Here is a 14,199-nt window from a genome sequence, read left to right as displayed (position 1 = left end):
GCTAAATATTAGCTGAATAGGAGTTTTAATTCTTCATAAGTGTGAGGATGGCGACGGCGTCGTCGTCGTCGTCGAGCACCGGAGTCCCGCCGGGGTTTCGCTTCCATCCGACGGACGAAGAACTTCTTCTCTACTACCTGAAGAAGAAGATTTCCTCTGAGACGTTTGATTTGGAGGTTATTAGGGAGGTTGATTTGAATAAGATAGAGCCATGGGACTTGCAAGGTAAGCTAATCACCAAGTTTATATATGTACGTAGCAATTAATTTTTCTTCTTACTACTAAGTGCATGAGATCAAATTATTGGTTTAGTTAAATTTCTCATACTTTTTATACATGCTTAGAGACAAGAATTTACTATTTGCTTGTCCTTTTTCCTTTCCGGGGTTTGAGGCAAAAAGTACTTGCAGATGTTTCCCATGAGTTATATAATTGTGCATTGTTTCTCTTAAAAGATTTGTCCATAATATACTCATGAGAGTTTGTGTGTTTGTATATTTGAGATTGGATTATACTATCACCTAGTGGTGAATTTTAGGTGATAGATGATAACAAGAGAGGTCATGTTAGCTAGGTTTAGAGATGTAGTTCATGCGATTATAAAGCCATAAAATAACATCTTGAAAGTGGTAGAGTTATACTTAGATTTTATGTGATAATTGGTCTTACCACCACCAAGAAGAATTATGTATAAAAGAAAGAAGTAGAGAAAATTGCAGGCATGATTTAATATCATAATTTATGGTACGTAGTAGAGTTAATTAGTTAGATTTGTTTCCTAATTTTATTGGGATTATGGATCGATCAGAGAGGTGTAGGATTGGATCGACGCCGCAGAACGAGTGGTACTTCTTCAGCCACAAGGATCGGAAGTATCCGACGGGGTCGAGGACGAACCGGGCGACGAACGCCGGATTCTGGAAGGCGACGGGAAGGGATAAGTGCATTAGGAACAGCTACAGGAAGATCGGCATGAGGAAGACGCTCGTCTTCTACCGCGGCCGCGCACCCCATGGCCAGAAGACCGACTGGATCATGCACGAGTACCGCCTCGAAGACGCCGACGACGACTCCCAGGTTGCCACCGTGAGTCTCTCTCTCTCTCTCTCTCTCTCTCTCTCTCTCTCTCTCTCTCTCTCTCTCTCTCTCTCTCCTCCCTTGGCTTCAACTGTGGTGCATGGTTTCTGGAGTTTTACCACCTATTACCTCTTTGTTTAGGGTTAATTACATGTAGAATTTCTTAAACTATTGCTTGTTTTCGGGACACTTTTACTCTTTTTAACTATTTAATCTTTCTCATCTTCTTAATAATGTAAACCAAACATCAAATAACTATTTTACCTCAATCAATTTTTCTCTATTTATTTTCCTCTAAAATAGAGGTAAAATAATTTCCAAAGAATCATCGTATAATGAAAAAAAAATCTAATAAATCAAAACGATATTTAAGAGGTTTTACATAGTTAAAAGGATCAATGTGTTACATAAAATAAACAAGAAGGTCTATGTAACATTAGATAATAGTAGTTTATAAGAAGTTTTATGTGGTAAAAGTTATCATTGTATTCTTCAAAATATCATAATTGTTACTAAAATCAGAGTTATAATTAAATTTAGCTCAAGTAAATACTATTTGTGTCTTATATAAATTGCTCAAAATGGTTATAAAGCTATTAAATAAAAAGAAGAATATTCTTGTTAATTAGAAGCTAGAACAACCATCTAATAGGAATATTTTATAAATAGTTTGCCAAAACTTAATCATAATAATAGCAATAGTAGATGAGTCAAAAAGGCTTAGATAACAATTATAATTATGTAGAAATCACTTAATTATAGTAAAATTTGTCCTAAACTTTTAGATTATTTTTTTTTTAATTTGTTAAGACAAGAGGGGCTAATCAACTCCGTTATGCATGTATTTTAGATAATAATGAGTAGAACAACTGGAGTACCGAAGATTTAACGTGTCAAATTAAATAGTGATGGTAAGAAATAACTGGAGATTCTATTAGCATCGAGTTGTAAATTGATTCATGTTTGTCTTTCTTTTGGAACAAATAAACAGGAGGATGGATGGGTGGTTTGCCGGGTGTTCAAGAAGAAGTGCTTCTTTAAGCTGGGGTCTGAAGGCAGTAGCACGAGCCAAGGCACGGAAGCCCACTTAGCTGCTTCCATGACCCACGACCAAGCCCGGATCTTAAGCTCACAGTTCATGCATCCAATCCACCACCACCACCCTCACCCTCATCCTTCCTCTCTCTACTACTCCCAAATACCCCCCAACTCCTACTCCTACTCCCACGTCCAAGTCCAAGACCTCCTCACCAACCACCGGCCGCCGCCGTCCTCCGGCTACGACTTCTCGGTGCTCCCGGCCGAGCCCGGGCTCGACGTCGCCAACTGCGACGCCATCCACAACGTCGCCGGCGGCGGCGGCGGCGAGGGGAGGGAGCAGAGCTCCAACGAGTGGGCAGTGCTGGATGGCATGCAGCAGATGAATCAGATGCATGGGCAGCGTGGGGGGGAGATGGATTTGTGGGGGTATGGGAAGTGAAGTTGGTAGTTATGGTAAGTGTAAAGATTTGTTTGTTGTTGGGATTTATATCTTGGGTAAGTACAGTGGATTGTTTTGGTGTTATTGTAATAAGGATTGGATTTACCATTTTTATGTTTGTTTGTTGTGAGTCTCTTACGAGAGGAGAAAGAAGAGGAAGCTGTTCTCATTATCACTGGGTGTAATTAAGGACCAATTTGACAAAGTATATAGATATATAACACATAGTATAGTGCCTATACACAATTGTTTCTATTGTTTATTTTGGATAATCACTAATTAGGAACACTAAAACAATGTGCAGATTGCTCCTTGATTTATAACATTTTCAGACTGAATAGTTGAGAAGATAAATTGGGGGTCCTCTGTTTTAGGTCATATTAGAGATGAGGGCAAAATCATTCAACATATAATTTTGCACCTTGGTGTGAGTAATTTACACCTTTATGCAGTTAACTTAGAGCAAATTAATCCAAAAAAGTACTTCTCCAAGCTTATAAGGGTAATTTAGCCTACATGCAGATAACTTAATAGTAGACAAACAGATGGCAGATAACTTTGAAGTAGATTGACGGATGAACTTAGTTGTAGATTCTCCAAAAACAAGGAACCAACCTGTTATTAAACCTTATTTATATTACCTTCAACTGTTGTTATATTGATTATGTTAGCTCACAAGCATGTAAATGATGTCAAAATAAAAAATAAAAAAGGAAAAAAACCCATATCCAATGTTCATGGATATCATGATACGTCTCATGATAACAATAACTAAAGTAATTTTTTTTTCAGTACAGCATCTTCGAGCTGAAGTTTCAGAAAGTATCCTGCCAAAAGAATGGTGTAGACCTTCAAACGCCACTGTTAACCTAGAAGTATGCTCACCCTAAAATCAAATCAGAATGATAGGGTACTGATAAACAATAACTGAATTGGAAAAAGAAAATAAAATTGTGAGATTAAGACGAAATATCATCCTCAATTAGAAGCCTATTAGCTGAAAGAAGCAAGACTAACAAATTTGCAAGGTCATTTAATGAGTAACCATGAATTATGAAATAATAATCATAGTTCTAGCAGACAACAGATGAACAAGTAAAAGCAGGTTAGTATTCATGCAAGAGAAAGGGAATTTCTTTTTATGACATCTCTCAGCTAAATCAGATCTAATAAACAATGATCCGACATTTTCTGGCACAGCAAAGTGTAATGCCCCTATCAGATGCCAAAACGCTCAAAAACGTTAAGTCCGTGACAGATCACCTTGGCCAGTACTGGTAACTGTCCAAAAAGTCTTGAAACCACATAAGTAGTTTCACAAAAATTTGAATTTCTGGCAGACAGATAAATCTCCAAGTTTATAATTTAAGTTTTTTCCTGATAGAAATAAGAAATAGGTAATCCTTAGTTGATTGAACTTCTAGAATAATATGTTACATGATTCAATGACACATTCTTTAGATAAAAAAGATTCAAAAGCATGTTCACAATAAGTTAAACTAAAAGATCTGACAGCAAGATAAAGTGATATGCAACCTGCCCAGCCGACAGTTAAATTAAATAAGAATGGATGATATCAGATAATTAACAACAAAGGAAGATATACCTGCTAATGATGGACAAATAGTCTGTAATTCAAAACCACTTGGTCAACGATAGTAATATATAACCAAATACTGGACCAAATAAAAAAAACAGCAAGACCAGAATAATACAGAAGTTATGTACCTGCTATATCAAAAAGATGGAGCAAGGAAAAGTACACACTTACTGTATTCAGCACACTCACTGAAACTACGATAGGTAGATATACAGCATATCAAACATAAAATTGATGTTAAACAAATCTCTTAAACCGTAATACTCATCACTGCTCTGTAAAAGGCATAAGAAAAATATCAACAGTAGATGGGGCAAAAGAAAACACCAGTTAAGATCCTACAATGAGAAATCCAGCAGGAGAGCTCTCCAAAATGGGCAATGTTGAAACATGCTGCCAAAAGAATTTGATAAATAAGAAGCATCACTGGTGATCTAATAAAGCCATAATGCAAACAGATAAACTCAACAAACCTTCAAAAACAGCCTCGAACAGAAAGTAAAACCTGTCAAATATGCAGCAGATGAGAAACTCTATAAGAAGTTGCATGCATCAATTATAAAATATCTGCCCTTAACATCAAATAGAGTTGTAAAATTCATTCGCTTAATGAGAAGCAATATAATCAGTTCCGACAAAAAGGACAACTACAATAGCAAGCAATACAGCAATGTCAAGGTTATGTCGTCATCAGCTTGCTTCCTAGAGGAGTATTGCACCTCTTCCATTGACACTTTCAGAAATGATCACATCTTGATCAAACATCTGCATTAAGACAATTATCTTTATCAGTTAAGCACACAGGCTATCTCAAATATCATCATTACACAAGTCCATTATATAGATTGACTGACAGAGAAACGTAAGTCTAAACTAATAGCTCTTTAAGTTGCTCTAAAAGGCTGCCTGAGACTCTGCTATAAATAGCATCCTTCCAGCATAATGGAGAAGACACTCATTTTTTCCTTCCACCACGCTCCCTTAAAGCTAAGGTAAGGGTTTCTCCCAGGCCAATGTTGTAGTAAGCCAGAGTCAGGTTGTCCTTGAGGAAACCAGCCCGCCCACTCAGCTTTTGTTTATTAGCAGGAAGCTGAACTTCTCCAGCAATCTTCTCTTTGAGACTACCAATTGTCTCGGACAAAGATTGGACAACAATCTCCAATGTTTGACCTTTCAAGTTTCCTTCATCAACGTTAGGAACAGATACAGAAATGCGCACAGATCCCTGCAAAACGAAAGAAATGGAATGATTAAATGAACAGAAAAAAAATAAATAATTAAATGGCAAATATAGATGTACAGCAGACATTACCGGATGTTGTGCAAGGAATTGATCCTCTGGGATAAGTGAGACATCATCCATTCTCTGCCTCTTTGGCTCTGGTTCATCAGGCAGCGGAGGGGGAGCCTCCTCGGGAGGTGGAGGCGGAGGCATACCTAGTGGAAGTGGTGGAGGTGGAACCATTGGCATGTTTGGCGGTGGCATATGCATGGGTGCAAAAGGGCGTGGAACACCCAGAGGTGTGAATTGAGATCCAGGTGGTGGAGGAACAGGAACACTAGGAGGATTCACCGACATCATTTGGGGCATAGGTGGACGACTCATGCCAACAGGCTGCTGTCCCGAATTCATAGGCATGGGGGGTGGTGGTGGCCTCATTGATGGAATTAGCGGGACAACACCTGGCCTAGGGGGTGGGACCATAAGGCCACCACTAGTAGGAGCAGAATATTGAACTGCATTTGGGGCAAAGCGTGGAATATTCAAAGCCAACCCAGGAGGCGGTGGAAGCGGGCGAACCGAGGGAATACCAGGCCTTGGTGGAGGAGCAGGGCCTGGAAGTGTAGTACCATCATACTGTTCCTCACCAGGAATACCCTGGGACAAGGCCTGAGTGGCAGTGCGGCCAATGCTCCCAGAATGTCCATCCCATATAACCTGTTTCGGCTGCTCATCCTTTTTCTTCTCAATCTCTGCCTTAACAGCATTTGATACCTCTTCCTCGGTGGTGCCAAAAATATCAGGACGAGTTCGAGCAAGCCCCACAATATTTCTTGAAATCTCATCATCTGCTGCAAGCGTGGTCTCCCTAATCTTGGCCATCATCCTTTCTTTCTGCTCTTTATATTTCGGATCTATGAGTGAAATACGCATATGCTCTGCCATCTCATTAATGGGAATCAGCTCGCCAGTGATCGGTGAAATGACAAACTTGGTGGGATCCCTTTCAGCAGGTAGCCTATCCTCAGGACGTTTCCAGTTCTTCACTATCCTCATAGGAGGCTCATTCTCATCAGTGGCCATCCTATCTCCACCATTTTCATCAAGCCTTGCCGCCCTCATGCCTTCTTCAACAAGCTGAATCTCTTCTTCATCCATCTCCATCTCCATCTCCTTTCCTGGCTCTGTAGTCTCTGTAGCTTCTTCCTCAGAAGTGGGCATCTTGCTTCTCCTTATAACCTCTTCAAGTGTCATAGGAACAGGCAGCTCCTCATCCTCATCGTCAGCAAATTCAATCATCTCCACCACGATGAAATCGTGCCAATCAATCATTGCCATATGCATCCTCTCCTGCTCAATCTCATCCTCTGCCTTCTGCCTAGCCTGCTCTTGCGACCTTTCCCACTCTAATCGATGCAAGCACCTCTCAAGCACTGTCGTCCTATCACTCACACTCTTCTTCAGCTTCTCAGTCAATGCTTTATCTGGCATCAGCACCTTTGAGTATGCATCCGCGAGCGTTGTGAAGAAGGTGAACATGCTGTGTGTTGGTTTCAAGAAGTGAAACTGAGGATTGCTCATCTCCCGGCCCATGAGGCTCTGCAAGAAGTTCTTCCCATTGCGTGCAACGAATTGTGCTGTCAGCTTTATAATGTCCAACTCTTCTCCTGTGATCCCTTCTGGAAGTCTTACAGTGTATTTCTCAGCCTCAGGAGGCTCAAGAACCTTTTGTGGCGGGATCCTAAACTGTGCAGCCGGGTCGACCTTGGCAGCCTCATCTGGTGCTGGTGCCGCAGCAGGTGCGGCTGCAGAATCAGCAGGAGCCGGCGCGGAATCTGATGGTGGCTGCACCAACTCAGCTGAAGGCTGAGCAGACGAAGACTGGAGCTGGTTTCGGAACTCACTTACCCTATGCTGGTAATAACCGTGGTACGGATCCGAAGGGATGAGGAAATTGAACTTGGCATTACCAGTGTTGTTTGCAAGAATCCTCTTCTCGAACTCAGGCCCATTCTTCGCAACGAAAGTTGCAGTCTTTTCGATGATAACCCTAATATCCGGCGGCGGATGGATGATACCAATACTCTTCGCATGCGTTGCCACCGGAGCCGGTGACTGAGCCTGCGAGGCGTCATCCTTTTGCAGCTGCGATTGATCCTCAGTAGAATCATTCGTGACTTGCGCCGGAGGAAGTACGCCGAGATCTCCATCCGACGGCGGTGCCGGAAGGGTTAAGATTGGGGCTAGCATCCTTTAGATTTCTTGATCCTTTGCGTTACAAGAGATTGGAAACTACCAACCAAAAGGATACATGGACTCAAGACTTGGGCTCAATTCCAATCAAGGAAAGTTAGAGAAATTAGGGTTTTACTTACAGTTTCCTATACGGATTTGAATTTGACGAGAGATACCTCTTCTTTGTTGCTCCGAGACGCGCGATTGAAGAAGATATCGAGATTTGAGAGATTGAAGAGATCAAAGATTAGGGTCTTAAGGAGGAAGGAGATATGATTTCGAAATGAACCCTAACCCTAAACCTAGGGCCAAAAGAGAGATAGAAGGGGTGGTGTTTATCTCGATCGGACTCCGAAATGGCGAAAAGTATTATCGGGTTTGGATCCGAATTGAGACTGAACCGATAACGAACCGCGAATCGAAGGGTATAAACGCAAAAAAGAACTTAATGGAGGGCTCTTTTGCATGTGTTCTCCCTTGGTTTCCCCTCTCTCGATCCAAACCCGTTGACCCAAATCAATCTTTTTCCTCTCCACGACGGTCTCGGACTCGACGTGATCCACCTCCTTCCTCCTCCTCCTCCTCCTCGCGCCAATCAAGGTGCAATTCGGGAGACCTTTGCTTAGTTATACTTCTCTTCTTTTCACGTTTCCTAGAGATAAAATACAAGTCGAGGTGATTTGCTCTCGAAGTAGGTTGTGGAAAACTTGCTAAAAGATCAGTTTTTTTTTTTTTTTCTTATTGTTATCATATGCATCAATCTGTTTGTCAAATTGTCTCTGTGTAGTTTGAGGTGGGCACGGTGGTGATTGTGGATCAACCGTTCAAGTACTGTCGCTAGAATAAAATCCTTCTATATGTTAATGTTAGGTTTGATGGAATTGGATGCTCTAAGAGTGAGGCTACCTTTAATTCTTGGATCTCTATAGGGCAACGCATTCAGTCTTATATACATGGCTGGCCCATGCGGCAACTGGCAAACCTTTACGTCAGACTAAATTGCTCTCGCATTAGCATTGACCAAAAAGAATCTTTAATGTTTTAGTTCTTCCAATAAAAATGGTAGTAGCAAGTTCATCTGGTCCCGAGTTCTAACTCTTTAATAGTTCCTTGGATGTCTCTCTCATGATAGAAATTGAAAGGATCTATTGCTTTTCCTTCATTTTAATTATGAAGAAGTTCTATCATTCAATATTTTCTAAGCCACTGCTATCTACGAAGTCTGTTTAGTCCAATCAGGTCATATTGGTTGCAAATTTCAAAACCAAGTCTATTTCACAGATGACCTGCTCTGATAGAAAGCCACTGAATGTCAATATAATATATTTGCAAATGGGTGAACACTTCTTGAAATGCCCAATATAAAGCTGCTAGTTTAATTTAAATATCCTCTGTTTATCCTACACATCCAAGTAGTCCATTTTTTTTTCTTCTAAGTAAGTGAGGTAATTTGATTCCATATTGCAGGATATTGAGTTTCAGATATATCAGGAAATGCATCCTCCTCTAACTTTACACAGGCATCCTATGTGTGCTGAAGTATGTTCGACCCCTTGACACTTTGCATCTATTTTTGTTGTTTTTTCTTTCCTTTTTTTTTCTTCTTTCTGGTATTCCTCTGTTTACTTTGAACTTGTTTCTCTGTTAGGGAAACATTTCCTGAGTAAATTTGTGGTGCTTTAGATTTTAGAATTGGGTGTATAACAGTTGTTTGAACTTTGAAGTCCTATAGTTTCAGTAGAATATAAACTTCTGACTAATATGTGAACATATGATTGTAACCATCCTTTACAACATAGAGCTTGCGGCAACTGTCTATTTACAATTATGAAATTACTTTTAATTCCTTAGTCAAAGCTTTTAATTTAGATTGTTCTTCATGAGAAATGGGAATCATTTCTGTCATTACTCTTCTAGTATGTTCTATTTCAACATTTCCTGATGTGGCCCTGCTATTCCAATTTTTTCATTCAGATTATTGAAGCATTCCAGAAGTGCCATAACGACCATCCAATTGGAAAATTTTTTGGAGAATGCACTGACCTAAAGATTAAGCTTGATCGCTGTTTCCGGCAGGAGGTGAGCTTTTTCTCCTCCCTTAAGTCAGAGTATGCAACATTACTATAAATTGCTTTGCTAAACCCAGCTCCCTTCTGTCTGGTGACTTACAGAAAGCTTTGAAAAGAAAGGCTAACTTTGAAGAGAGCAAGAAATTCAAAGAAAAATTGCAGGCTTATAGAAAAGAAATGGCAGAGAAGGACATGGAATGACATATGAAAACATGGTATGAGCATTCATTTCAGATTATCGATGAAGTAATCTTTTTTCCTGTACCAGCTTTTCCATTATTTGGAAGATTAATCCCAGAAAATCTGCTTCTTAGACTTGATTAGTTAATCTCATTTTTTAGTTTTGATTTTTTGGAGAGTAAACTTGGTTAGATATAAAAGATAAAATAATATTTGATTATTGAATCAGATTGGGGGTCTCTGAACTAGTTCAAAGGGGATTTTGAACTCAAAGCGAACAAGACCTAAAGAAACATAATTAAAAAAATGCAATAAACTTACTTCCACTTGATATGGATCATCTATATGCCGAGGGTTTGAGAAGTGAAACCAATTAGAGAATGAAAATTACTACCAACTTCTTTCTGAAGGTTTAACTAGTTGCATGCAAGAGGGAATCCCTTTTCTAGTTATGGATGTGTCAGGAACGAAGCCATGAACCTTAATTCTTCATCATTGCTGTTATCTTCTGCATCATATATACCCTTTTTACCATGTAGTACATTAAAAAATCTACCCCTATGCAGTAATGAAGTCATCTCTTGTCTAGTGGTTGATTCATCAACATTCCCAAACAGTCAAGCCCTTTTAGTTGTGAGAATTCATATGCATTTTATTGCTTATATCATTATTTAATTCTTTGGGTAATATTCTAATTTGGAAGTCTTGCTATGTATACACCTAAGTATACTATTTTAAGAACACAAACATGTGCAGAAATTATAAAAGATAAATCACTAGGAAGTAGGTCTACAAGGTGTTCTGAATATATACTCATCAACAGTGATTTGGTTGCTCTCAAGGTCCACCAATTAAAGGTAAAATTTGTTTGCATCTAATACCTAATTGAAGAGGAGATCCTCAGATGTCATAGGGTTAATGAGGAAAGCAACTTTTAGCTGGCATTTAAATTTCTGATTGGGAGACCAACCATATAGCGCTGCAGAGCCTGAAACTACATTTTTGAACTGCCACATAGTTTAGTCAGAGAATATTCAGTTAAAGTGGCTTGAAAACTAGATTACTTGTCTCAAGCGAAAAAAGGAAAAGAAAGTGTCTTTGGCTCTTAACTTCTTCAAACTATAGGCCTTTATAGTTCCAAAGAAGCATTTTGCATCTATTCTGTTACTGGAGGTTGGAATACTCTTTTTAATGGTGTCATCAATGACTAATTCCAAATAGTCCAAAGCAGTTCTGCACTGAATTAGGAAAAGCCAGGAATTAATAAAAGTAAATTATGTGAAGAATCTAGTAGACAGTTATTTTCATATAGTGACAATATTTGCTTGAATAAAACCTCCACTGTAGGTGTTTGAAAAATGAACTGTGATATACCTATTTTATTAATCTACTCATCACATGTTAAGAAAATTTCCTGTTGAAAAGTCAAGATTCATTTTCATTCCATTCATATTGTCTGCAAGTGTATAGTTGTTGCTAATCTAAGATTGAGATAGAATATTTATGGCCTATTTAAGTATTTTCAGAATTCATTATTTGAATGCTTGCAAATGTGCTTGGAATTTGCAAATTCAAGTTGAGTTCTTAAGATTTTTCCATTGAGTTTGAACATATGACAAAAGAGTCAACAACAATAGAACTTTCCCATATAAAGAATAATTTCATTTTTTCTAGTCAGTTCTGGTCAAAACTGCAAGATATATCCTGTTTTCTGGTTTGGCTCAGCACCTAATTGAAACAGCCAGTTTATATGTTAGAGCCTTTAGCTGAAACTTTATCCCTGTCAATTTTGAAGTAGCTATCTCACAACCCATGTATTTATGTTCTTTCGTTCTTTGTTTCTGTTTTGAGATGCAGACATGCTGGAGGTTCTCCAACCAACACCACAACGAGTATCAAGCATCAAAGATTCAGCATTAGCCTTTCTTCCACCATTTTTGGTGTGATTGTCTCAGCCATTTTTCTGTTAAGCTACAAATGATAGTTTAATTTCTAAAGATCCTTTGAGGATCTTATTGAACTTTGTTAGAAAATAAGTTTTCATCACATACAAATTTAATTATAGTAATTACTATGGTACATTATAGCAATTGGCTGAGAGAACTAGCACGACTTGAGGCAACCAACAAAAGTTTAAAATTGCTGTTCTGTGCTTGTATTACCTGAGACTAAAGTGTAATTTTCACACAATCTGCGTCAAATTTTTTAATCTGTATGATACACTTGTTGGCAAAATGTAAACTGTTCTTTAACTTGTTGTCGATCCTTTTTGCTTGGTCTTTGTCTTATTATAAATGTGGTATTTGGAAATGGAGCTACTTTATATGCTTTCTTGTATCATGTTAAGTTTAAACTGTGGACAAGGTTATCTGTTCTCTCCTGGACATGCTCTTGGATGATTTACTGAACTACCATCTTTGTGAAAGAAATGATATTGTCATGCCGACTTTTTAGGGATCATGAATGGGTTATGAGTTGGAATATAATAATTGCTTAAATGCCTGAAATAGACCAGATGAGAAATCATGCTTTTCTTACTTCTCATTCTAGAGTAACAACTATGAGAATAAATTTGTTATCTTTCAAATGGTTGTCACCACTATTTGTTTATCCTCCAAATCCTCCAAGTGGAATTTGATTTGGCCTCTTCTATCTCATGGAGATCTCTGTCCCCATATCGGATCATGATGTGAAAAGAGAAGAACCAGTGCCCCTGATCTCTTCAAGAAACCCAACACCTGCAGTAACTATTTATCTTTCTAACATTGATCAGACTGTGGCTTTTCCTGTTGAGACCATCTTCTTCTATAAAGCCCCAATAGTAGGTGAAATAGTTGATATTGTTGAGATTATCAAGAGATCAGTGTCTGAGGTGCTCTTGATCTCTTACTACTTTTTGGCTGGAAGGCTCAACTATAATCTCCATAACAAGAGACTGGAGTTGGTCTGCAACAATGCTGGAGTAATGTTTACTGCTGCAACATCAAGCCTTAGTCTGGAGGAGCTTGGGAATCTTTCTCTACCAAATCCTTCTTTCCAGCATCTCATCCTTCGATTAGAGGGATCTAAGAGCCTTGCTGAAACTCCGGTCTTCACAATTCAGGTTAGCCCAAGCTTCCATACAGCATATCATTTGCATGTTGATTCAACTTATATTGTTATACTCTTTTGTGAAGGTCACAAGGTTCAAATGTGGAGGATTCTCCGTTGGTTTTGTGACAAATCACAGCATAATGGACGGTAGATCGGCGGCTGATATGTTTGAGAACCTTGGAGCCATATGCAGGGGAGAAGGCATGAAGTATCAAGATCTCAACATTGATAGGTCATGCATCAGAGCAAGAGTTCCACCTCAGATTAAGTTTGAGCATGCAGAGTACACCAAGCTAGCAGATGCCACCTCTAACACAACTTCCTTTACCTCTCCTGTCCAAAGCCCTCCACCCATTTCAGAGCTCATTGAGCCATCAGAGAACCATGATTACAAGCTCTTATCGTTTAGCCCTAACATGATCAAATGCCTCAAGGAGAAGGCAATGACCAAGTGCTCTACCTTTGAGGCAATTGTTGCTCACCTCTGGAGAACAAGAACAAGAGCAGTGTTTGATGACCCAACTAGGACTTCCTCTGTGCTGTTTGCAGTGGACATAAGGGCCAAGATGTCACCACCCTTGCCACATGGGTTCATTGGCAATGCTGTGATCACTGCCTCAGCAAGTGCAAGTGTGGTGGATTTGAGTAAGAAGCCCTTCTCCTTCTGTGTGAGGATGGTACAGGAGGCAATAGAAAGAGTCACTGATGAGTATGTCAGGTCAGTAATAGATTGGCTGGAGGTGTATAAAGGAGTGCCTGCAACTGTGGATGGCAACTTCTTTGTGTCTGCTTGGTGGAAGCTTCCTTTCCATGAACTGGACTTCGGATTTGGAAAGCCTATCTATGGAGGGCCTGTGGTCGGTGGCTTGAATGAGTTTGTGCTTCTCCTCTCAGGGGGTGATGGCATGGGTAAGAAGGATGGCATCAGTGTGTGGATAACACTGGAACAAGAAAAGATGGAGAAGTTCTTGCGTTATGTGTTTGAGATGTAACCTACAATGCAAGGGCTCAAAGTATACAATGATCTCCCTTTTAATCTGTTTAGGAAAGTGGGGATAGACCCAAGTTAATTTCTTAGAAGTATAATTTGCAATCGTATAGATTGTTAATTAATGTTAATGACCTTGATCCTATGTTGCTTGATTGCATTCAGTATTTAAACAGTGAAGTATGTATATGAAAGTGTATTTTATATATATATATATATATATATATATTCGATTATGTGCAATTTGTATACAGT

The 14,199-nt window shown here is 39.2% G+C and overlaps 4 protein-coding genes across 12 annotated transcripts; 3 read left to right on the top strand and 1 right to left on the bottom strand.

Annotated features, from left to right (window-relative positions):
• LOC140772429 (protein BEARSKIN2-like) lies at positions 1-2,723 on the top strand. 2 transcript variants are annotated; one of them, XM_073114500.1, is made up of 3 exons: positions 1-225; positions 809-1,077; positions 2,069-2,723. In XM_073114500.1, the coding sequence occupies exons 1-3, from the start codon at positions 48-50 to the stop codon at positions 2,555-2,557; spliced, it is 936 nt and encodes a 311-aa protein (XP_072970601.1). In that variant the 5' UTR covers positions 1-47; the 3' UTR covers positions 2,558-2,723. The 2 variants fall into 2 exon arrangements, with proteins under 2 accessions (XP_072970601.1, XP_072970600.1); XM_073114499.1 differs by having other exon boundaries at positions 809-1,086.
• Positions 2,724-4,304: 1,581 nt separating this feature from the next.
• Positions 4,305-7,925, bottom strand: LOC140771673 (probable splicing factor 3A subunit 1). Of its 6 annotated transcripts, none has more exons than XM_073113269.1 (6): positions 7,755-7,925; positions 5,470-7,671; positions 5,012-5,382; positions 4,809-4,922; positions 4,631-4,662; positions 4,305-4,550 (listed from the first exon to the last, which is right to left on the bottom strand). In XM_073113269.1, exons 2-3 carry the CDS (start codon positions 7,627-7,629, stop codon positions 5,113-5,115), a joined length of 2,430 nt encoding a protein of 809 aa, XP_072969370.1. In that variant the 5' UTR covers positions 7,630-7,671; positions 7,755-7,925; the 3' UTR covers positions 4,305-4,550; positions 4,631-4,662; positions 4,809-4,922; positions 5,012-5,112. The 6 variants fall into 6 exon arrangements, with proteins under 6 accessions (XP_072969370.1, XP_072969369.1, XP_072969366.1 ...); XM_073113268.1 differs by having other exon boundaries at positions 4,824-4,922; XM_073113265.1 differs by having other exon boundaries at positions 4,809-5,382.
• A 158-nt stretch (positions 7,926-8,083) lies between these two features.
• Positions 8,084-12,124, top strand: LOC140772546 (COX assembly mitochondrial protein 1). 3 transcript variants are annotated; one of them, XM_073114669.1, is made up of 5 exons: positions 8,084-8,214; positions 9,082-9,153; positions 9,589-9,693; positions 9,786-9,898; positions 11,721-12,124. In XM_073114669.1, exons 2-4 carry the CDS (start codon positions 9,109-9,111, stop codon positions 9,882-9,884), a joined length of 249 nt encoding a protein of 82 aa, XP_072970770.1. In that variant the 5' UTR covers positions 8,084-8,214; positions 9,082-9,108; the 3' UTR covers positions 9,885-9,898; positions 11,721-12,124. The 3 variants fall into 3 exon arrangements, with proteins under 3 accessions (XP_072970770.1, XP_072970772.1, XP_072970771.1); XM_073114671.1 differs by having other exon boundaries at positions 8,147-8,289; XM_073114670.1 differs by having other exon boundaries at positions 8,160-8,305.
• Positions 12,125-12,263: 139 nt separating this feature from the next.
• LOC140772544 (acyltransferase GLAUCE-like) lies at positions 12,264-14,157 on the top strand. Its single transcript, XM_073114668.1, has 2 exons — positions 12,264-12,966; positions 13,040-14,157. The coding sequence occupies exons 1-2, from the start codon at positions 12,520-12,522 to the stop codon at positions 13,946-13,948; spliced, it is 1,356 nt and encodes a 451-aa protein (XP_072970769.1). The 5' UTR covers positions 12,264-12,519; the 3' UTR covers positions 13,949-14,157.
• Positions 14,158-14,199: the final 42 nt, after the last annotated feature.

Source organism: Typha angustifolia, chromosome 12, assembly GCF_048772165.1.
Source record: "Typha angustifolia cultivar Huaian chromosome 12, ASM4877216v1, whole genome shotgun sequence".
Lineage (NCBI taxonomy): Eukaryota > Viridiplantae > Streptophyta > Magnoliopsida > Poales > Typhaceae > Typha > Typha angustifolia.
This window is presented reverse-complemented; position numbering and strand designations above follow the sequence as displayed.